We start from the raw sequence: 24,797 nt of genomic DNA, 5'->3' as shown, positions 1-24,797 counted from the left end.
TTTTACATTTTTTATTTTGCTAGCTGATTGTTAAAATGTAAATCAAATTAATTACAACTTAAAAGAATGAAAAGAAGTTAAAAATGCACTGATGCCTTTCTTTTCGGCACACTCAGAATGTCTTGAGGTGAACTGTACCTTCTTCCTCCTCCTCTTTTTTTAATGTTTTTTCTTCCTCAGGTTCCACTAACGGTTTTGGTGCGACCACATCATCTTCATCTTCCTCATCTAAGGAAAAACATTACGGTGAGAATGCCAATGCTTTTTAAGAGGAACAGTAACATGCCATATGAATCTCAAATAAGCTGATGTGAAATGGTATCGTTTAGCTTAAAATGGTTATATTTGTAAAATGTAGTCCCCAGGATAACATTATCCCAAACCAAAAGCTCATTGGAACACTGTCTGCACCTGGATTTTAGTTGCACTAAATTATGTAGTTGTATAAACTGAAATAAGACACCCAAGAAATTGTAAAGAATCCAAAGTGGAAATCTCTCTTACAAGCACTTATGATTCCACACAAAACCATGTGGTGGATGCGTGCTCTCTGTAGTACACTGACACATTAATGCTGCAGAATAAAGAAAAATCAAATGTCTAAAATAGTCTACAGAGCAGCTGCTTACTTGTGATCTGAAACCATCAGAGTCTAATGGGTCTTCACATGGCATGAAGATGGCTTACATTAGCTTTCAGGTTGCTATTCTGAGAGGCAAATTTTGCTAAAGATAATAGCAGGGAGATTACATTTTTTCTGTCATTCTAAATGCAAGTCTCATTATCTGTATCATGTTTGGCAATGAGAACTTTACAGCAAAATGTGTTTTCCCTAATTGCAATGAATACCATAAAATGTTAATGTTCGGGAATACTGACAAGGTTTACAGCACTTTCTGCTTTTCTGTATTTTATTCTTTGAATACTGTAAACCAGAAAATAACTTTAAATTACTTAGTGTTGTGGAATATACATTTCCTGGGTTTTCTTCATCCGCTTTCTGGAATAAGCTTCTGAAAAGACTATTTTTATTGGTTAAACAGCTATGTCATCTGTTTATAAGGGAATGGCAGCAGGAGTCTGCCGTGTGCCTCATCACACGTAATGAGACAGTATTCAACAGGGACTACGCTCGTTTGTTGCGGCCGTCTCCCTGACCCATGTTCAAAGTTATCTAACAACAACAACAAAAAAGTAAAAAAAACCTCCACATGCACACACACACAAAAAAAAAAGGGAGGGGAAAGAAAGGAAAAAAAAAAAAAGGTGGTCAAGGGATGGGAACCAGCTGCCAAGCCATGGTCCCAGCAGCCAGGCCAGCTGACTAGATAGCAACAGCCAGATGGTACTGCTAGGATTGTCTCTCCCCTACGAGGTGGCAATGGGATGGCACAACATTTTTCTGCCTGACTGCTTCCAATCATGTCTTTCCCCAATGGCAAGCCTGTGCAATTACCAGCACTCCAGGAGGTCTACAGACAAGCCTTTACCCTGCAAACAAAATACAGCTTGTAGGCCATACCAGCTGCCAAACCACACACATAGTGATAGGTTTAAAGAGGTCTGAAAATCTTTCTAACTCCATAGTATAAGCAATAAAAATATAACCGTACCTGCAGGAAAGAAAGCTTTAAATGACACTGTATAATGCACACAATAATACAAACTCCAACTTAATCAAAATGATAATGACGTATGCCAATCCTACATTACTTGAAATTGAGCGATTTTTACGTTCTGACAAGTTTACAGAACTAGGATAAATGGCATGAATGATTTCAATATATGCTCATACTTTTGAACCAAATGGTGAAGGTTAAAATCTTTCCTTTCAAGGGCCTCAATCAGCCACAAAGGAAAACAGTAATCACTGTCTTTTCAGCCAGCCCAACCGCATTTGTCAGCCCTTTCTCCGTCAATGCAGCCAGAGCAATCAACCTGCCAAACATTCAGAATGGAAAAACAATCTGAAAATACAGGGTATAATGCACCTGCCAGTGAAAATGGCCATTTCAAGAAAAGCTAGTGATCTCAGTGACCCTGCTGAGGAGGCGGTGGTGCAAAGGGGAAAGAACGCGTAAAAGAATTCTTAGTGATCTCCACTCTCTTGCACATTGACACTTCCTTACAAAGCATGCCAATTACAGCTTTTGTGCTACTTAAAAAAAAATGAAAGCTTTTTTGGGCAAAATAATCACGCAGAGAAACAGAAAGACACTGCTCCTTTTTAGATGGATTCGCATGTACCGCGGAGTAGTAATCTGAAAACTGTATAACTTGTACCAATTCTAAAGAATGGAATTCTTAATGTCAAATCACTATAGGTGTGAACACTGATTAATTAAAAAATGTAATATGAGTTAACACACATGATTTTGAGAACAACAAATACAGGACTACATATTCACCTTACAGCCACTTGGACAGAAATCCCCCCCCTTGTTCGCCCTGCCAATCAATCTTGCAGATTTAAATGATGCCTTCAAATTCAGAAATTTGGTTTTGGGTCACCCTGGATACATTATTCTAGCTTTGAAAGTCCCAAATTAGAAATTTCAGCCCAACCCCCCATTAGTCATACTACACTGATTCTAAGTACCATTTTCAGTGACAGGAGTCAAATTCTTGTCAAATGCAGATGGTCAACCCCTTAGTGCTAAGTGACCTTCTAATCTACATATTTTATTCAAAAGATCATATAGTTGATTGCTCCTGCCTTTTAATGTTTGAAACATAAATGGCATATATTATACAGAGATCTAAATTCCTTCATAGTACTTTCACTGCATACAGCCAGCTGATATTACTGCATTTAAATGCAGGATACAGCACTTATTTTAATATTCTCAAAGTATCAGACTTGAAATTGAACATGTCATCTCACTGTGATTTATCTGTAACTACATAAATCTAAAACCTTCTCTCTAAAGAAAGAAAAGCCATATGCAAACTTTCTCATTAAGGAATCTGGAGGAAAAAAAACCCACAGGCCACACAACACAACCCCCTCCCTCCCCCCCATACATGTTCTTGATCTCATTATACAAAACTAGAATGCTTTCTCACAGAAGTTTACAATCAAAAGAGGCAGCATGAAGCTGTTGGAAAACAGAGAGATCAGAAATTTTTGTTTTAATTACTCCTGTCTCTCCTTTATTTTGAATGTATTTAATAACAAGCCAGCTGTGGGTATTTGCAAGGAATTGGCCTAACGGTAATATATTACCCAGCAGAAGAGAGTACTTACTGAAAGACTGGACATTATATTGCTGAAAAAGTTCCACATCTAGTAAGTCAAGAACCCATGGTGCAGTGATGCACTGCATTTATTTCAAGTCAGCTACATAAATTTGGAAACCTTAAATGGCACTGTCTAACTTCATCCTCTGTATTCATTATTGACTGCACCTACTGGCATTTTATGCCACCTCAACTGTCAGTATACCAAATACAATTTTGCATTTAAAAAAGGCTGCTAAGACTTAGAAGAGTCATAGGGCCATGAAGACAGGAAATGGGACTCTATGTCACATCAACATATTGATGAATATTCATTATAATATGCAAAGGGATTAACTCCATGTTATTTCTGACAAGCGATCAGGGGATCTAAGGCTACAAACTGAGCATTAAAGATTGCATAAAAATAGAAACTACTTAATAGTGACAAATTTCTTGTCAATGAATGTTAGGAACAGCTTTAATGAACAACTGAATTTTTACTTTGAGTTAAGATCAAAATTGTGATGTATTTTGGCAAGAAAGAAAAGTGGTGCTGTAAATTAGACTGCACCGAGCAATAACACCATAGAGTGAAGTTCCAGTTGTCTGAGTAATCTGTTGCTGCAGAGTAGGTTAATCAAAGTTAAATCATCTGTGAAATGGGTGGCTTTTGTTAAGCTGAATGTCTTCATATCAAGTTTTCCCATCTATATTTCACTGTATATTAAAGGCATGTACAGAATAATATATACATATAAAAGGGTCCATTATTTCTTTTTAAAATATTAAAATGTAAAAGTGCTACATTTGCTGTTAACAGCACCCAAGAAGCCAATCCTGTACACCAAGTTGTTATTACTCTGCTTAAATCAGAATTAAAAGGACAAAAATGCTTAATATTCTCATTCTCTGTCTTGCAGATTTTACCAGACAGTAATTCCTCAAAGAGCAAAGCAAATGCAGTAATACTGTCTGCAGGGAGTTGTGATTGCACACGCAGAATATTGTACAGCAGCACTAAGTAAGTAACAAGTATCCCTTTAGCCCAGGAAAAGCCTTAATTGTGACAGCTGAGCAGAATCATATTGCCCTATATGCCTATCTTTCTTTGCATAATTACTTGAAGGATTCATAACACATTTTTTGGATGCACAGGTGATAAATTTGAACAATCCGTTAGCAAATCACAAAGGAAGAGATCAAATAGTATAGTAGAGAGAAGTGTAACAAGAAGATTAAAAAAAAATTAGCACTACTGATTACAGTACTCTGCATGGTGGCCGACATGGAGCCTGCAGAACATTGAGACATGTCTCAGGGTTCACCTATGAACTGCATCTCTGTTCCCGAAACTGCTTCTGCTGCCTGTTAGGAAGAAATGAGTCTGTGAAGGGAACACAATTTCAAACGTATTTTCAGAGAGCAGACCCGAAAATCTGCTGCCTGATGGAGCGTGCCAAACAGAGGCTAAATAACAGCCCTAATAACCAGTTGACCACACTGACTAAAAAACATGTCCACCAAAATTGGGCAATGAGGGAAGCAGGTAGCAGTGTTACACGCAGCATTGTGGCAAATGAGAAATGGATTTAGATAGCAGAAAAAGGCACAGCAGAACAAGGATGATGGGAAATGGAGCAGCCTAAACACAGGATGATCCTGTTATGATGGTGACAAAAGTTACCAGGGTAATAATGGTGCAGAGACCTAGACACTTACAGTTATTAGTTACGAAATAAGGGAGAACAACACCAAGTACAGCACAACACTTCTCAAGCCAAAGTAAATTTTTTTGGTCCCTAAACAAAAAAGATGGCCATCATATCACAGAATGACTAAGAAACAAACAAACAAAAAAAACAGATCAGGACATGTCAAGAGAACAAGAAAGAGAAACTGCTGTATTCCTCAGAATAATGAACCATTTCATTATTTCATTTCTTTTACATAATAAATACAACTGCTACAGAAACACTCAGATTAGGAGCCAACAGCTATTAAATATTCTGGAGAAAAAAAAAAACCAAAAAAGTGAAAAAAAAATAATAATGAAGTACTGAAGACAGACACATGTCAGTATTTTCATCAAAGCAAGAAGTTTGAGAGCACCAAGATGACAACCCCAACACCATTTCTTACTGCATTTCTCTTTTATATCCTTAGTCACTTACTTATACACATGGGACACTGGGGAAAGAAAAGCTGTGAGTTGCACCCATCATACGAAAGGCCCATAAAACAAGTACTGCAGATTTACCTTCTAAGTCTACTTTGGATATGGACATCTTCCTACGAGAACTGTGAAATGTATTAAGTTCAATTAATGGGGACACTGAATATTCTATACTGTTTAGAATACTGTGAATAACTTCCTGTGGCAAATACTTCATGCTCTAAAGACAACTTATCTCTAATCACAGAGTGAAATCAATTTATGGGAGAGATCCTGATTTTGTTGTTTTACAATATTATAAAAAGAATCAGTCTTCTCAAGACAGGCAGCTTCTCAAATACTTCGAGGTCATAATAAATCAACACATTAGTACTGCCATAAAATAATGGAAGTTGTGAGAATTGTTAGTACACTAAATGCCTCCATCTCTAAGCAAGCTGTGACGTTTCAACATCAAGAGCTGGGCATCCCACAGCAGATGGCCTTGTCTTTCTGTTATTTTGGATACAACACTTCAAAGGGGTGGGGGTGAAGAAATGTGGAAAAGTAATAATTCCAGCAGTGATACTTTTTTTGTCTTAGCATAAAGAGGCTACAGTGCCACCAGCAGTGAGGTCACATTTAGCTCTAGCATCTAGGGCTGCAAGCAAACTGGTCACTCTTTCATTACAGATGGACCAGGTCACCAGCTCAAAACAGTTGTAGCCGAGAAGCTTTGTGTCCACAAGACAAAGGGGGGAGTTACTGCATATGTGAATATTGTCTAGGATGATGCAACGTGTCTGCACTATACAGAAGCATGAACACATGAACAGTCTACCTCCCTTCTCTAACTATGGAATTTTCCTGCCTTGGATTTCTTAACTACTGAATGCAGCCTTTTCTATCAACTTCTGAGATGAGTGACCCTTGAATTTTAAAACCAGAACTGTTGAGCTGGAGGATACTCATTATTTGAATTTAACTGTTTGTTACACTGACTTCAAAATGGGCATCTCATCTCCAAAGGCCAACTTTAAAGTTCAGGACATGAAATCTCTCCTATGTAACTTTTTTTTTGTGCTGCCATAAATATTTCCATGACAATTAGGAACTGTTTTAGTAGCAGCTTTCCCATACTTCCCATCTGTCCTACTAGACATACAAGTTGTAGCTTGAATGTTTCCCAATTTAGGTTATAATTTAAACACATAATCATTGTAGCACATAGAAATGGAATTGGTTTTTTATTTTTTATTTGGTTTTGAGTTCGTGTTGGGGTTTTTTCCCCCCCCAAATCAGTGTTAGAACAATTCAACCTATAGACAAGTAAATATAAACCTGCAGAATGCCTGCACAGTATATCTAATAAACTTACTTCTATTTTCCTTTGTTCAAAAGCACAGCTTCAACAGCATTTTAAAATCTCAAGATATGATAATTAAAAAAGGTCCGATCCACTTAATTTCATAATAAAGTGTGAATACTGGAGCTAGACTAGTTGAGATGCAACTAGTCACTGCACAAGCGAGCTACTGAAGATTACTTGTATGTGTAAATTCAGTTGCAAGCCCAAATTTCACGTGTACTTTTTAAGATTATCTTCAGTTTACAGGATCCTGACTAAAAAAAAAGACCCTCAGATTGTGAGAAGAAACAATAATCAATGAGATACATTCTGTCTGATTTGAATTAATCCAATTGCACTCTGAAAATTCAGCACCTTGCTTTTGTCAATTGTTTTAAAGACTTCAAAATTTTCTACCCATAATCAAAATCTGTCACCTAATGACTCTTTCTAGAGGCAACAGGATTTTTTTTTTAAAAACCTATGTTCTATTTCAGATATTATCATAAATTGTGATCATAGAGCTTAATTATGAATGCATGTAGGCAGTCTTAAAACAGACCTTAAGAAGATCCTCAACACTGAAATGATGAAAAAGCATCTGTAAGTTACTTTGGTGAAGTACACATACATGGCCCTCAAGAAAATGGTATTATTTTTATGGTGGAATGGATCAAGAGACAACATCTGTATTGAGAGAGCTTTCTAGTAAATGCAGAAGTACAGATCACCCATCTTTCCAGCTCCACTACAGTAAAACTCAACCACAGCCTATCTACTGAGCATGAAACTAGGCTTGTACAATCCCCAGCAATTTCCACTGACAGCAAGCAGAAGCAAAATTCTTCAAGTGCTCAAACTACGAACGAAGTCCTCAGATTCCATGAACCTGACAGAGAGAAGGAAAAAGCCTGAGGGATTAGAGAAAGGAAAAGGTAAGGGCATGGGAGAAATGAAAGCAGGAAAATCCAAAATGCCTATTTGTGCAGGGATACAGATAAAATTAAGAATGGAAAAGAAATGCAGTTAGAGAAAAAGCTTATTCTCTGTTATTCTGGCTCACTGAATAATGAGGTTTGAAAGATCTAGTTTGTGTTCTGAAGACACACCAATCCCTCATACTGGATACCCAGAGATAAGAAGGGAAGAAACTTCTCAACACAAAGTATTGTTGCAATTTACTTCTTTTCTTTTCTTTTCTTTTCCCTTCCCTTTCCCCCCCACCTTAAACTCATTCACAGTGTCATTTGCATCTAGTTAAACTTGCCAAAGTGACTTCAAGATACGATCCAGACAAGAGCAGCATATTGATGCAGACTGGAGCAACAACAACAATTCTGCATCACTTGTATTACACTTTATATCATCTATATTACACTTTCAGGTAAATTATACAGTTTCTGGAAACACCAGCATAAGATTTCAGTTGACTATTCTCTTCCTGTTTTAAAAAAATGCTTTTATCTCCTTGCAAAAGATTTCCCATACCCAAAATTTCACATTCTAAAGAGTAGGAAGATGCAAAATTATGAATGTAGAACTAGGTCATAAAATTGCTAGCAGACACATATTCGAAGTCAGTCATATGAAACAACTAAGAGATTTTGTTGTGGAACCACATACGAAGTAGGCCAAGATTAGTATTTTCATTTGCAGCTAAACTGAAGTGTTTCAACATTGAAAAGTAACTTTATTAGCAAACTATGTTTTCTTTGGAAAAATTTCTTTTCTGAAAAGCAAACAAGTCATGATTGAAAGAAAGCATATGTTTAATTGCTGAGAACAGAAACTGCATCGGTTAATAAAGAAACGAGTTCCTTCTTTTAAAACTCAATGTATAACTCCAGGTATAAAAATTCAAATTCTTAAAAAGTTGGGCATTTTAATGGCTAAGTTTGTTGTAAGGATACACAGCCTTCAAGTAAGTTGCTTGTGGATTCTTAAATGTCATAAATGCAAGCTATACCCCACTTTTCTCAGTTATCAGCTAATTAAGAAACTCTGTGTCTAATCTGAATATTTACTAGGAGTGAGAAAATAGCATGTATTAGTAACAAGACGAATGTTAAACAAGATGCAGAATAACAGTGACACTCTTAAGCAAGACCTATATGAATTTAGTAATAGAATTTATATCAGTTATCTCACAGATCAACCTTCATTTTACCTTATTAAGTTTCAAGATCACAAGTGCTGGTTCCAATTCAGTCAGTCGTCATTATTATAATAAAAGAAAAATAACTTAGATAGTAACAAGTTAACCATTCACCTTCCTTTGGCTGAGTCATAACAGGTGTTTGCGTCTCCTTTGTATACGTAACAATTTCTCGAGGAGGAAAGTCAACTTGTGTAATTTTGGCCATTCCAAGTTTAACAGGTCCACGTCTAAATAAAATTAACAGAGAAATCAGGAAAAATATTTAACTTTATGAACGACTTCACGTTTTGCCTAAAAAACCATCCAGGTAGTCATGTTACAACACTGCTAAGTCAAACTTAACTCCAGTAGAAACTTAACTCTGAAGAAGTCACTTGACTATGACTAATAATTTATCATCATTATTTAAAATCAGCAGCTATTTATACATCTGCGACAAAAAGAAAGATGTGCAAATACACATATATGGATTATAGGATAGAATTTTAAAGTCTTGCTCTTTGTGGTTGACTAGGGTACTGCTATATATATGTATGACATATCCCTGTTTTCAGTGGAACAGATCTGCTCACGAGTCATGCTTGTATGGCAGTGGTTCCAGGATTTTAAAGTTTGAAAACCAGCTTAGTTATTCTGAAGGAAAAAGCATTTCCTAGTCCTTTTTAACTTTGCTGCCCTTTTTGTCTGTCTACTTCCAAAATACTACTTAGCATGCAGAACTGCCAGTCTAATCTGAAACTCAGACACTAAAGTGATTTATCCATAATACATTACTCCAGAGTACGAAACTGAAAACCTCTGAGCTTTCTGACGTTAGCTTATGGAACCATAAACAGCAGGTATAGTTAGTATCAAACTACTGTGCATAACATACTTCCAAAAACCACACAAGATGAGTTCAGTCACTGTAACTTCCTATAAAAAACAATTTCAGTATATATTGTAGTAATATTGGAATGATCCAACAACAATTTAGCTATCTCAAATTTAGTTTCTTATTATCCACCCCTCTCCTAAGATAAAAGCAAAAGAGTAAACCTTTTTGAAAGATTATGATGGGCAGAATCATAATTCTTATAGCACAATATGGGTTTTAGTAAGTGCTTATAATGAGCTACAGCTTTTTAAAACGTATTTATAAATAAAGATGGGAATCACTCTGGTTTAAAATACAGTTATTCTAAGCTTTTAAAATAAATTACTTCTTGAAGTTTACATTTTGCTAAAGAAAGATTAAAAGGAAAAACAGGAATAAGTAAGTTCTGTTATTAGAAATAAGCATCTTATATATATTAAATAATATAAAAATTTTCCATCGCAAGCAAACTTCACCAAGTCTAGGCATAGTGAATTTCTGTAACTTACAGAACAGTCTCTTAAGACCAACTTGAAGTCTTAAAGAAAAAAAATAATTAGCTTTTATACTTATTATCCGTAAGTACATGAAAGAGGGAATATAAGAAATCTATGCAATACCCCAGATCGGAATCAGAGTGGAGCTGAAGAACTGATGGATCAGTATCCCAATGCAGCGTCCTGATACCCCAGGTTGAACAACCATGCAGCATTAGCAAAAAAGGCCAGAGATTAGTGAAGCAAATACACACTACAAAATGCCAGAGTTACAGTAAGCTATAGCTATTTCATTGTTCACAAGAAACAAAAGCAATGTAACATTAGTTAAGGGAAATTCACCAAACTTTCAGTGCAATAATACATGCAGTAAACACAAAAGTTAAAAAGCAAACACAGGATTCAGAGCTATTAGAAAAGAATCGAATTATTTTAAGGACTGAAAGTTAAAGATCTGCAAACAAATGTAGCCTTTGTGAGAGGTAAATAAAATATTTTAAATAACAAGAACCATTAAAAGCTTCAACTTCCTTTTAAAAAAATCTGTTCAGATTTGTGCATGTCATCTGAAGACAGATTTGTTAATGTAACACAATCTTGCCCAGAGCAGTAAATATGTGGAGGAAACTGTCATATTGGTAAAGGAAATGAGTCAACACATACGCCTTTTTGTAGAGGGGCAAAACACATTTCCACTGGGATAGAGAACTGCTAGAGTTTCCAAATCTGACATTGCAGTAATTACGGGTTAAGCACTGCCTTGGGCTTATAAGTGTCATCTGATTTAGAGCCAAGTCCATTTAAGATATTTAAATCTCTTCAAAATAGTGGGCTTTATATTAATAACACATTTCAAAGTCATCTGGAATAATGAACAGAATAGATCCATTTCAAGTCACTTTTATATCTGAAGAATTATGAAGGGGGAAATAAATCTTCCTTCTGCCTTCATTTAGTCTTTATCCCTTCTCCTCAAATTTTCATTTAGTCTGCTGCCTGCTATCAGGCTTAGGCAGAATTTAAGGACAATCTTATAACAGAGATTAACAAATGAACACACGTTTTTTCTGAAGTTCTTAGATGCTATTATAATTTTTTTAAATGTTATTTTATAACAAATACAAAAAATAAAGAATATGTAATATTTTACTATGAAAAGTCAATAAAAGGTAATTTTCCATTTCCATTCCATACATGGTAATGTTCTTATAAACCAGGTACAGAATTCTGAAAGGTAAAGCTGATCTCAAAAATGTACCAGCCATACCACTAAAACTCATGAGCATGTCATGAACTACCTTGTTCTTGTAGAAAGTATGCATCAGAAGAATAATTAATTATTGTTTAATTAAGAACTACAAATCCACTGCCTTCACATTTAGCAATTCATTCTGTGTAACTGCTATTGCATCCACAGCAATAGCTTAATACCTAAATCCCTATTCTTTAGGTCTCTGCTATTTTTCTTGACCAAGAAAGCTTGGAGTTTAATTTTGTGCCCGTGACTTCAGGCTGGATATTGCTAATATTTCATTCATCGAATTTCATTCATGCATCAAAAAAAGAAAAAAGAAAAGAAAGAAAATAAAACCAAACCACCACTACCTCAACCTTCATGTTGCTTCTGCAAAGAATGACTTATCTAGAGATCCAACTGCTGCATTGCCACAATACTTGTCAATCATTTTCTTCACTGTCTCATTCCTACTTAAGAAGAACTTGGAGAAAAAGGGCTACAAACTTAAAAGGCTCCAACTTTTGTGCCTGCTTAAGACCTAGCCCTTACTGAGGTTGCTTTCCTGCTTTCATTCTTTTAACTTTCAACAGTTGTTTCAGAGGCACAAGGTATAGCCTGCCTTTTAAAAATAGTTTGGGTCAACAAGCAGCACAGGATATACAGTTAAGTCTCTCAGAGATATTATTTTAAATACAGGTAACATTCTGAGATAAAATTCACGTATTATACATGTACCAAAGTGATGTAAAATGCTGTTCCTTTTGCTTTCCAGATGTTTCTTATGCCTTAAGTGAAATGAATTTATCTAGAAGCCTCAGTGAAAAGATGTTCCCACCTTCTACATACGCCCAAACTTTTCTGTATCCAGGCATATTTCTAATGCTGCCTGTATCTCTGAAAGGTATTTTCTGCATTTAAACTAATTCTACAAAGCATCCACCTAGCCTAGAAGTAAACCAACTGCATTAAATTCCAGTCTTGAATTTATACTCTTAACTGAGGAAAAGAAAGAAAGAACTGTATCAAACTCAGAATCAAAAAACCTTACCGATGAAAATAAAGCAAAACAGGTTCTGAACACTGCCCTACTAATTACTAAAGTTACTGACAACACTTAGTATTATAAAGGAGAAAAGACTAAACTAACAAAGGAGATCATCTTTGTAAAGTATAGTTGCAGCATGAAAAAGGAACTGAAATAATACAGTAATATGAAAGGGTTTGTTTTAAGATTATCAAATTACTAAGCATAACAGAACAACTTGGGCTTTCTAACACATCTCCTATTGATATGAAAGTCCCCTGAGAAATGCCAGGTATAATGCTAAGGGATATCACACAGTCCAGCTTTTCCCATTAACTTTCATGTTGAAGCACAGGTGTACGTTAGGAACACTGCACAAACTGGTACTAACACACGAGGATATCGACATCTCCTTACTGCGGGAGGGAAAGAATGTTATTCAGTGGTGAGAGAATAAGCAAGGGGACTCTGTGACTCTATATGGCCTTGACTTTAGCTAGACATTCATACCTCCAGGACTTCAAGATTCAATCTTTTTATGCTTCCATGTCTGGGAAATTGTCAAGGCACAGATTTAAAGTTTGCAAACACATGAAGCTACAGAGGATTAAAATACAAGCTTTCTCAAGGTTTCATAAGAAAATTTATTTATACAACATCATGTTATGATGTCCGAGAAACATACAGAGAGCACAGTACACCTCAGGTGGAGATCAATTTAGTCACAACATGGCCTTCAATTACAGATATGTGGCCTTTACATACTGTTTCATATTGAATTTAAATTATGTATGAATGGAAAGAAATTATTATTTTTTTTTAATTAAAAAGTCATCATCAAATGATTCTTGGGGATTTTTCTAGACAGTGAATTTAAATATAGACTGACAATTTAAAAAGCAATAATCACAGATTTAAAATAATTTAAAATCTGCTTGTTGCTCAGTTAACAAACAATTATATTCGTTCTTTATTAACGTGACAGGTGAACTTCAATTGCATAGTAAATAAGCTATACACAAAATCACACCTGGGCATTGTTAAAAAAAAGAATTTGGGTTCATATCTGCTGCCTGATGTATTATCCATTTTAAATGAATGGTTGCTACTTTGAAATAGGCACCTTGTAACCTTTGTTCAGGTCATTAAAATCTTGATTATTTTCAGATTAAGATTGTATATAGCTATGTATGTATAATCCATACACATACAAGATGTTACGGCAGTCTTTTTAAAAGATGTTTCAAAGCAATGTAAGTATTCAATCGTTCTCCAAAACAACTGAAGTAACTGATGATAACTGCTTCAGTAACTGCTTTAACTAAACTTCACCCAGAATGCATACTCAGTACATTTCAAGTACATGAATTTACTTTGCTGAGAAAACATAAGTTAACAAAATTGATTAGGCAAATACTATTTCCAGACTGTGCACGGGAAACAGTAGAAATACCCTTTGGAATAGTGTTTCTCACTTATCTCCCATGTATTGTCACTTTGAATTCCTAGTTTAACAGAAATATTTATCTGACTCTCTTCAGAGCAGCATTTCTCAAATTGTCATGCACAAAAAAAGGTCAAATAAATGTGGATCTGAAAAAAAATCCCATGGCTTAAATACATGGTGCTATCTTTTCACCAAATGAGAGAGATTGTGAGTGGTATAGTTGTGTTACAGAGATGGCTGCAAAGTGAAATAGCAAGATATACTGTTCTGAGTAAGGAAAAAAAAAATTAAAATCAGAAGCAAGGCAAAATTTGTAGACGGTATCTTTTATTGGACCAACTAGAATAGAGGGGGGAAAAAGAAATATACACATCCTTCTTTATAAAAAAGCTGGGAAAAGCCCAGAAGTTTAACTCTTCCAGTTTTCTATTGTCCTGAGACATTAATGCATATGAGAACATTACCACAAGACATTCAGATTCATTTTACTTTAAACTTGCAAGTTTAAGTAACTCCACATTAATGTTGGCAATTTCAAATTAGGAAGTGCAGTTGCATTTCAAATTTTAAAGTACTTCTGTAGAACAGTCACCGTTCACAGATTCAGTAACACTGTAACCTCATGTTATTATATTATAATCAAGTAATTAACCTCGATTTCTTCTCAAGCTTAATTGTTCAGTACACAACCATTAAGCAAAGGAATATGACATGGAAAGCGACATACCTAGATCCAACAGCGCCATCACCAGAGTCCTGGCTGCCAGCCTCACTTGGCGTACTCACGGATTTGGAAGACGGAGAGGTAGGAGGAGGGACTAAATAGTGAAACAGACAGGTATCCGCTGTTACTACTCGCAGAGGTTGCACAGCTTAGGATGTTTTCAAATTAATTTAACATGAAGTATTAAAAAAAAAAAGTGATGGCAAACAAAAAATACATGGATGAAAATGAACAGTAGAAAGAGAGGGGAAAAGACAATGTTAACAATTCATGCTGGACTTTCATGCAGTTGTTTGGCATTTATGCATCTGGAGCATACAAAAAAAAAAAAAGACATGGAGGGAAAGACATTTAAGAGAAAATGAATTGAAAATGTACTTTTAGTCTGAACTTCTGACCAATGATGGAATCAGTTTTCAAAGTGCAATTTCCACTAAATCATGTTGCTTAAACAAAAAAGGAAGGCAGTTGTTAAAATAGCTTTGACACGAGTTTTTCTTAAAAATTAGGTATTGAATGTATTTAATGGGTAATTTTGTTTCAAAATATATAATCACCAAAGCATGGACAAAAAAAAAAAGTGGCTTTGTCATACAGTATATTGTTATTTTTGTTCTAGTTTGAATCAAATAACATAAAACCTGTGTATCACAACAAAGTTTCTAGTGTTGGGTTTGGGGGTATTTTCATGTTTTCTTTCTTTTTACTTGACAGTCTAGTGCTGTTCTATTAAAACTTTTAAGAAAAGGTCAGTTCATTTTCAGTATGTAGATGAAGATCCCAATTATCATTTAAAAAGCAACATGTTTTTTGGAACTGATACATAATAGTGAATGATAACATGCAACCTGATACAAACACAAGGCTATTTTGATATTTCTTTCAACTTTTCTTTTTAGAAATAGTGAAAGTCATTATTTGAAGAAACTTAGGTTTATGCTGAAGAATCAGGTTGAAGGGCCTTATACACTCCACTTTTCAGCAATATGTAAAACATTCATAAGACACGATCACTCCTTAGCAACCCTTAAGAAGAACCTTGAACCAAGGAAACACAAGTTATGTATATAAATTGGTATCCGCTGTGTCAGGGGGAATTCTAAATTTAGATCTGCAACATTTCTAGAGGATTTCCTGAAATCACAAGTAGATTGTGAATTCTGAAGAATGCTTCCATCCCATCGCAAAACAGAGACATAACTGTGGTTGACAAAAATTCTACACTAATTTACAAAATCATCACAGTGAATGCTTCAATTTATTAAATTCATACATACACACACTTTATACATCTATATAAATATGGATGTATATATGAGTGTATATATATTCTTCAACTCATTATCACCATCTACTGAATAATTTATACGAAAGGAAATACCCATAGTCCTTTATATTCCTACATTATTTTTTGTGCGTTATCAGAAACGATGACATTTTAATGTAACCTTTTCTTAACTGAAGGGGTGACATTACAAATATATCTTGTTACCATTTACAAAAGTCAGCCAGCTCTACCTAACAGTGAGCACGGCCAGAAGAACTCAGTAGTTTAGTTTTGATGCCACAGTGCCCTCTTGTGGGGCACACTGTTTTCAATAAAGTTTTCCCATTGGTCTCAGATTTAAAAAACCAACAATCACACGCATCTCCTCAGCTGTCTTAGCAAAACCGCACACAAGATGCCATTAAACTATTAGACTACCAAACAAAAAAAATCTCGAGTAGGTAAGAACTGATTACTTAAAACGCTGTACTCTAGAGCTAACGTGGCCTGAAGGCAGTTTCCAAACTGCCAAAACAGTTCAAACTACTGAAATTGATTGCTGTTGCTGTTGGAATGGGGAGCAGCTATAATGGTATTTATTCCACATTCACTTTTAAATGCTTGAGGACTTTACAAAAGCCATTATGAAGATATCTGTGACTGTATGACAAATTATTATATTTCATTCTCAAACCCAGTTGAAATAGACCCTCACCATTGAGCCAAACTGAAAAGTAAGTTTTAAACTCCTTATGTTTCGGAGCTAGAGACAAAAAAAGTGGAGTTAAATTGTCACCCTCTTCACTTTTGTCTTCCAGAGAGACGTGGGCTATGTAAAGGCAAAAATCAACACCCAATATGCTAACCCATCCAAGAGCAGCATGGGCACGAAACATCATCCTTAACAGTTAAATTTTATACTTAGCCTTGCTATTACTCCATCAACATCAGTCAGGTATTTGAGATAAGGGAAATTAGGGTGTAAAAGATGCAGAAAGGAAACATGTCAACTCAGCACAAAAAAATGTCAGAATTAAAATTTGGCATTATGAAAAAGAGAAAGGAAAAAAAAACACAGAAGAATAATGTGCATGGAAAATAGGGAAAAAAAAAAGAACAAGTACATGATACTTATAAAGACTCAAAATAATCCACCAAGTGCATACTTTTTCCAGAATAGTACTAGTGATGTGTACTGGAGCACATCATTTCACACTCAGAGAGATCACACAGGACAAAATAGTGCAAAACCCAGATATGTACACCACAAAAAATAGAGGCCAGAAAGTTTTCATGCTAGTTATATAAATAACCCACTACCACCACACCTCCCCCAGTAAAACCCAAACACACCCTCCACCCCACAAAAAACCAACCCAAACAACCAAACAAGAAGTCCCCAAACATTTATCTCAAACTAATATTAACATTCCTACCAACAGGAGACTCAGGTGTCAACCCCATGCTCTGAAGTAATGCTTCAGCTTCTCTTCTCTTCTTTTCAAGATCAGATTCTTCTTGTACAGGAAGAACTTCTTTCTTCTGATCAGTCTAAAAAAAGTTCAATAATTATAGCATTTAACAGGTATTAAAAACAGTTCCTTTTTTTTTTTTTAAGATATCATAGGTTCCTTTATGCTACTGAAAGCTATCATCATATAGGTTAGATACTTAACTGTAGTAATTCTGATGGTCCTTTACTGTAGATAAAGTAAACAGACAGGAATGACAAAATTGCTCCTGCCTTTAAAAGACATATAACGTGCAAACAGCACCTTCTAATTTATCAAAGTAACTGACACTTCATAAGATCAATAATACCTTTTTCTACACTAATGCTAAGCACTGTAAAATGCAAAGACTGAAAAAAAAAAAGTACTATGTGCCTGTGTATAGAAGTATTTTAAAGACATGGTCATATTATTCCAATTTTGAAATGACAATAACTGTGTCAAAGAAAAAACTATAGGGTTAGAACAACAGTAGAGACAATCCTCTTTGGTCAAGAAAGTATTAGGACACTTGGCTAATCAGTGCAATCATTAAAGTGTGTAGCAATTAAGAAAGTATGTGTAAAATGTAAAAGTGATGATTGTCTATGTGTGCATTTTAAGCTATTTTTAAAAACAAAAACATCAACAAGCTGTTCAGTGAGAAAGCATTCTTTCGGATCTCAGGTTTCACAAGAAAAATAGGAAGTCTTAAAAAAAACTTTGCAGCAACTTCAAGTTTACAAAGGCATTTAAGGAGTTTTCTTTAAGGTGTGGTATTTGCTAAATTTCACATACACAAAAAAAAAAAAAGAACAAAAATTACACCCTCATCCCCATAATTTAGAAATAACACAAGCTCTACTGTGAAAGCTGCTGAACATTCTATATCTTTCCACACTCATTTAGCTACTCATTCAATTACAGAAATATGTTTTGTATCTTAAGGTGTTCAAAACGCAGTCATTGGCATGGTGTTTATTCCACATTCGCAAGTGAGCATTTTATAAGTATAAATTGATGATACAAAGACAAGTCTTTAATAGAAGCAGCAAAATCTAGACCAAGCTATTCTATACCTATGCCGTGATTAAATACTAATTGCTCCTCGCTTGACTGCACATTATGTTTCTAATCTACTGCACAAGTCCTTTTAAGAAAAAAAAAAGGAATTCCCAAGTTTTAGAGCAAGTTCTCAACTGATAAACTATTACATCACATGTGGAATCGCAGATTCAAGCAATACACTGTTACAAGAACATCAGAACACAACCCCAGATATTTTCCTCTCTCTCTGAGTCATGTAGCTGGCAGCTGCCCAGCCTTCAGTCATACGCTAATTTACCACAGCTGCAAGATCATAACCAAAATGCAGAGAAGTCTTGAAAAAGTACCCCAAAACATTCCAGCAGAAGTTGCATTTATGAGGTATAACCTGCATTCAGGAGAAACATGGTATTAAGTCACTGACGTCACGTACTTTTGTAGGGAGAAATCCAGAAGACTGTTAACAAACCAAATGTAACACACAAGCAGCACACACATCTTGAGTGTTGCTCTGATTTTAAAATTCAGGCTAAAATAAGTCAAAGAGAAGAATGTAGCGCATTGTTTGTACAATAATGCTACTGACAGACAGACAATTCATATGGACATCCTCAGAACAGCACTTCAGAAATGAATTAACACCATCACAGCTCATTAAGCAGAGCTTTTGTGCAATACTTTGCAGTGACTTCATTAACAACATTCCATGCATAAAAGTAGTTTTAGAAATCCAAACTTTACACGAGTGCAGGATTTTAAAAAAAAAGTTAAAATCTAACTTACCATATGGATAATTCTAAAGAAAACAGTAGATGTTTGCTCTTACCAGAAAACGAAAGTGCTACATTTGCATCAGCAACCAACCATTAAATAGACACTCCCTGAATAACATGTAGCCGTTGAGGCTTTTGGTGGTCGCCTCATCATTGTGAGTCCATTGCATTTTGGGCAAGTTGCATATGCAAACAGTCAAATTTCAAAGAGAAAATTATTTCTTACTTCTTTTTTCTTTCTTTCTTCTTCCTTTCTTTTCTTCTCCTCTCTGATTTGAGCTAATCGTTGCTTCTTGCGCTCCAACTCCGCCTTCAGTTCACTTTTGTCAGACATGGCTGAAACACTGATCAACAGAAATGATACCATTGTTTGGTTTTGGGTTTTTTTGCTTTTAAGATAGCAGCTTTCCTTTAAATAAGCTATCATTAAGTCAACTACACCAGCTTTTTAAAACCAGAACTGTGAAAAGTCTTAATATAATAATTAATTAAAAAAAAAAAAAAATCACATTCCTATTCCACATTTCTTTCACTTAACACATTCTCAATACTAAAGCAACTGATTTAAAACAAAACTATGTTCAAACAGAACTACGACATGGTGACAGCATCCATTCCCAAGGTAGTTCTGACACTGATTGAAGGAACTGCTTTGAAAGAAACATCAGACACCAAAGATAGGGCTATCTGATCTTGCCATTGGATTCTGTACAGTGCCAACTATGAGATGAAAAGAGCAAGAAAAGTACCAATACAATATCTATCTTTTACTTTTTACTTCAACTTCACTTGGCATGCTATAACTTAGCAGTATATAAGCTATATATCCTTCTACATACAGTTGTAGGATTAAAAATACAGATTTATTATAAGATTCAGTAGGATTACTATCAATTGCAACAGAAAGTAAGTACAAGTGCGATGGCTAAAAAACCCTGTAAAATATGTGCATTATAATTTTTTCCCCAAACTTTCTGTATGCTGCTAAGAAATTGGTGGATATATTAAAAACAAAAATTTAACAAAAACTTTTCCTAAATGGCTAACGCAGTTACATACAGACAAGGAAGTCAACAGTAAACAAAAAATTTTAAAAAAAATCCACCGCAGAACGTAACAAAGACTTAGAAAACAGGGATGAAAAAACATGTAAATGGGCTGAGTGAATAAAAGCTTAATTTTATTATTTGTGAGCAAATCCAACCCAGTAGAGAAAGCACAGATGCAGTTCTACAACAAAGAAGGGATCCATAAATGCTTTTACACTAAGCTTGACAACAAGGATACTGGATTACGCATTAGTAGTATACCTACTCACTAATTCAAAATTAACAATACCTGCAAGTGTTTGCATGGCACACCTAGGAACAGAAAAAGATGCAAAAGGATGCGAGCCTCATACATCTACCCCAATATTCTTAGTAGCATGTGCATTAGGGTAAACGTACGTATCCTCCATGTTGCCTGCAAACATTTAAGTGCTAATAAATAAGTAAAATCTGCTGTCGGCATTTATAAATGGCATTCCCGTGTCGCTTCAGAAGGGCACTCGGAAGCTGCGTTGTCACCACACCACCCGTCCCTCCCACCGGCCCGGGAAAGGCAGGAGGCACGGACCGGGGCACCCCAGGGCGGGGCCCCCCCCGGTGGGAGATGACACGGCGCCAACCAGCTGCCGCCGGGACCACGTCCCCCGCCTAAACCCCGCCCGGGCCCCACCAGGGCAGGAGCCTGGCAGCGCACCCCCACCCTGGGCGGACCCCGCCCCACGGCACCCCGAGGCCCAGGCGAAGGCAGCGCTACCAAACCCCCCACGGAACCCGCCCGTACCCCCTCCCGCTTATCGCGGGCCGCCCTCCCGCGCCACTCTGCTGCCGCGCCCCACAGGACGAGGCCGAAAGACGGAGGGTCCCCACTGGGAGGGGCGGTGGCGGCGCCCGGCTCACCTGGCAGCGGTTCCTCCTCCTCCGACGGCCCTGCTCCGCTTCCGCCGCTTCACAAAGGCGCCAGCAGCTGACAAGCAGCGGCCTACGGCGGGCGCCGAGGGTCACACCAGCTCCTAAAGCGTTGCGGGATGCGCAGGCACTTACAGGAAGGACACGGAGGCCTACACCGTACCGCGGCGCGCTCGGACACCAACGCTCCGCTCGCCCGCGCTGTCAGGGAGGAGCGATCTGACAGGGATTCCCGCGGGGAATCAGCGTGAAGCGAGGCTCGGGTGGGGTGCTCCCAGAGGTCCGGCACCAAACCCCGCCGGCGGAGCAGCCTTGAGAACAACGACGCCCGACATGCAGCGCGCCCCACGGAGCGGGCCTCGCCCTCGGCGCCCTACGGCGTGAGGGTGGGGTGGCTGCGCTTTGCATGATGGGAGGTGTAGTCTCTTGGCAGGGCGGTGGCCGCTCATGCGCTCTCTGCTGTGGCTCGTGCGGCGGCGGGAGCGCGCGGGCGGGGGCCCTGACAGGATGTCGGCCCTGAGGAGAGCGGTCCCTGAGGAGAGCAGGGCCCTGCGGGCAGCCCGCCTGCCGGGGTCTTCGCCAGTCACCCCCGTGCAGGCACCCATCGAACTGTGTGAGTTTAACCGTACACTAGTCAGGCTGGTGGCTGTAATCACTTCAGCGAGCTAAAGGTAAAATGTATAAAATCCCGATTTGCTGTGAGTGTCAGGCTCGGGACAAAAATGACCCACACTAAATCCACACTAAATCAGCTTTGCGTTGATGTTGGCAAGAGGACTTTAGTTGCCAGGTTGATACGACACTGTACATTAATAAACTGCTTCATTGTGTGTGCTGAATGGCATAAAAGCTATGCCAAACCCAAACTGCAATGAGCTACCACTGGGAGTGACTTCACCGTTCCCAGCTTTGGAGTCCTCAGCACAGGAAGGATGTGGACCTGTTGAATGCGTCCAGAGGAGGGCCACAAAGATGATCAGAGGGCTGGAGCACCTCTCCTGACAGCCTGAAAGTTGGGTTTTTTCAGCATGGAGAAAAGAAGGCTCTGGTGTGACCTTATAGTTTCTTCCAGTATCTGAAGGGTGCCTACAAGAAATCTGGAGAGGGAGTTTTTACAAGACCATGTGGTGATAGGATGAGGGGTAATGGCTTCAAACTGGAAGAGTGTAGATTTAGATTGGATATCAGGAAGTATTTCACTATGAAGGTGGTGAGGCACTGGAAAAGACTGCCTAGAGAACTTGTGGATGCCCCATCCTTGGAACTGTTCAAGGCCAGGCTGGATGGGGCTTTGAGCAACCTTGTCTAGTGGGGGTCGTCCCTGCCCATGGCAGAGAGGTTGAAACTAAATGATCTTTAAGGTCCTCCCAATCTAAACCAATCTATGATTCCCCAGCCATCTTAAATAAATATTACCACTTGTATCCTATGGAAACAGACATCAAGTTTTCTATGTTTTTTTCATAACTGCTGAGCTAGTGCTATAGACTACTATGTCAGTGAAGATCTTCTAAAACTCTCCTTGCCAAAGTAGAATTAATACGGACAACTCATATAGTTCAAGTAGAGCATGTGTTCACAATGCTCTATGAAATGAAGTTCTTAGTGGCAGTGACTAACAGCTTGTAAAGTTTCTGCTATTACAAATTGGAATAGTTTATTTAAAATCACTGGATCTACAAACATTTATGTCTGGTGAGTATATCTTCTGAGCCCCTGCTGAAGAGCACTGGAGAAAGATTGCATTTGCAGTCCGGCTCTGTCCAGCTGCAATCCTGTTATGTATGATAACGGAACAGGTTGGTTGGTACTTTGCTGGGATAGCTCCCAGGAGAACTTGAATTGCTGCAGGAATCAGTGTTGATTATTTACTTCTCTCTAGTCTTCCATCTGAGTCAGAGTTCATACTATACCTTAAGATAAATTAGAAAAACTGTGTGTTGTCTAGATGGCTTTTGATCATTGAGTAACCCCCATGCATTTCATAAGAGTATGGGTGTTACCATTCAGAGAAACTGTAAGTGGAACTGTCAAAGAAAATTGTATGATGTGCAAGAGAAGGGGTTGCATTTATCTTCAGAGATGGAAATATGAATATGATAGTAATAAACTTCCACAAGCAGCTGTCGCCTTTGAATTTATTTGCCAGAATTTTTTAATACCACTTACAATAATGTGTGCACCTCAGAACAAGAATGTGCATTTTATTTTTGTATTTTAAGTGTGCTTCTTGTTTGGCCATAAAATATCAGTTTTGTATTTGAAGCTTTCCAGTAGTATTTTTCAAGTTTACATTTAGAATTATGAATGTAGGAGCCAGATATTTCACATTTGTGGTGAATTTAGCTAAATGATTTTTGGTAATTGATCTTCAAAGCTGAAGTGTATTTCTTTGTCCTGAACCTACATGTATCTGTTGAAGGTCATGTTATTATTTTTTACATTAGTCCTTCATCTTACACAGAAACTAGAGTACCTAATTTTTGCAGCACTGACATCCCCATTGTTGTAAATGATGGCTATAGTTTTCCAATAGCTTGTCCTGCTTTTGGCTGGGATAGAGTTAGTTTTCTTCCTAGTTGCTGGTATAGTGCTGTGTTTTGGATTTAGGGTGAGACTGATGTTGGTAACACTGATGTTCCAGTTGTTGCTAAGCAGTGTTTACACTGAGTCCAAGGACTTTTCAGCCTCTTATCCTGCCCTGGCAGGGAGGAGGCTGAGGGTGCACAGGGACTGGGGAGGAGACACAGCCAGAGCTGCCGACCCAAACAGCACAAAGGGATATTCTGTACAATATGACATGATGCAACAATAAAACTGGACGTTTCTTGGCAGGTGGTGAGCAATTGCATTGTGCATCGCTTGTTTTGTATATTCTTTTGTCATTATTATTACTATTGTTTTCCCTTCCTTTTCTGTCCTCTTAAGCTGTCCTTATCTCAACCCACGAGTTCTTACATTTTTTTCCAATTCTCTCCCCCATCCCTCTGCGAGGGGAGCAAGCGAACTGCTGTGTGGTGTTTAGCTGCCTGCCAGGTTAAGCCACAACACAGCTCTCTCTGGGTTTGTTTAGCAGTGACAAACTCACTGACAGAATGCTAACTCTATACAAAAACATTTATGATTTTTTTGGCAGTTATTGATCTCACAAGTAATTAGAATTTAAATTTAAATAACCTGACACATTTTTCATCAGCTGGAAGGCTCATGAGGTATATGGTGGGAGGACAGGTTTGAGAAAGCACACTGGTTATAGATGTTTACAAGTGAGTGTTTTCTTCTAGCCTCAGCTTCCTGGTGACAGTATCTTTTGGTATAGTGAACCCCAATTTTATAACGGTCTGTGAGAATGTGGAGAAGTTGTGCTATGAGGTGGAGTCTTCCTGTATGTAGAACTGGGAAAACAGCTTGTAGGGGATTTTATGCACTCATCCTATGCATTGGGTGTAGGATGAAGGCTTGGTAGGCTTGCTTAAGACGTGAGCACCAGATTTAACAGTGATTGTGTACCCATGTAAACACAATTAGGGTATTACTGAGAAGTTATTTTGAGACATGTAAAGGAGTGATAAAGATAGTATCAGATCTGTGCTGCAGGAG

The 24,797-nt window shown here is 37.5% G+C and overlaps 1 protein-coding gene across 4 annotated transcripts in view; it reads right to left on the bottom strand.

The window, feature by feature from the left end:
• DYNC1I2 (dynein, cytoplasmic 1, intermediate chain 2) overlaps positions 1-21,546 on the bottom strand; it is a 29,768-nt gene extending 8,222 nt beyond the window's left edge. Inside the window, exons 1-7 of one of the 4 annotated variants that reach the window (XM_014954307.1) lie at positions 21,189-21,546; positions 19,469-19,586; positions 17,369-17,483; positions 14,669-14,813; positions 10,357-10,416; positions 8,992-9,107; positions 139-228 (exon numbers count right to left, since the gene is read on the bottom strand). In XM_014954307.1, the coding sequence (XP_014809793.1) occupies positions 139-228; positions 8,992-9,107; positions 10,357-10,416; positions 14,669-14,813; positions 17,369-17,483; positions 19,469-19,576 (634 nt within the window). In that variant the 5' untranslated portion in view covers positions 19,577-19,586; positions 21,189-21,546. The remainder of the gene's footprint in view (positions 1-138; positions 229-8,991; positions 9,108-10,356; positions 10,417-14,668; positions 14,814-17,368; positions 17,484-19,468; positions 19,587-21,188) is intronic. The other 3 variants (XM_014954308.1, XM_014954309.1, XM_014954310.1) reach the window with 3 other exon arrangements.
• Positions 21,547-24,797: the final 3,251 nt, after the last annotated feature.

This window comes from Calidris pugnax, unplaced genomic scaffold, assembly GCF_001431845.1.
Source record: "Calidris pugnax isolate Ruff unplaced genomic scaffold, ASM143184v1 scaffold103, whole genome shotgun sequence".
In the NCBI taxonomy this organism is placed as follows: domain Eukaryota; kingdom Metazoa; phylum Chordata; class Aves; order Charadriiformes; family Scolopacidae; genus Calidris; species Calidris pugnax.
Note: the sequence above shows the minus strand (reverse complement) of the source record. Positions and strands in the feature narration are given on the sequence as shown.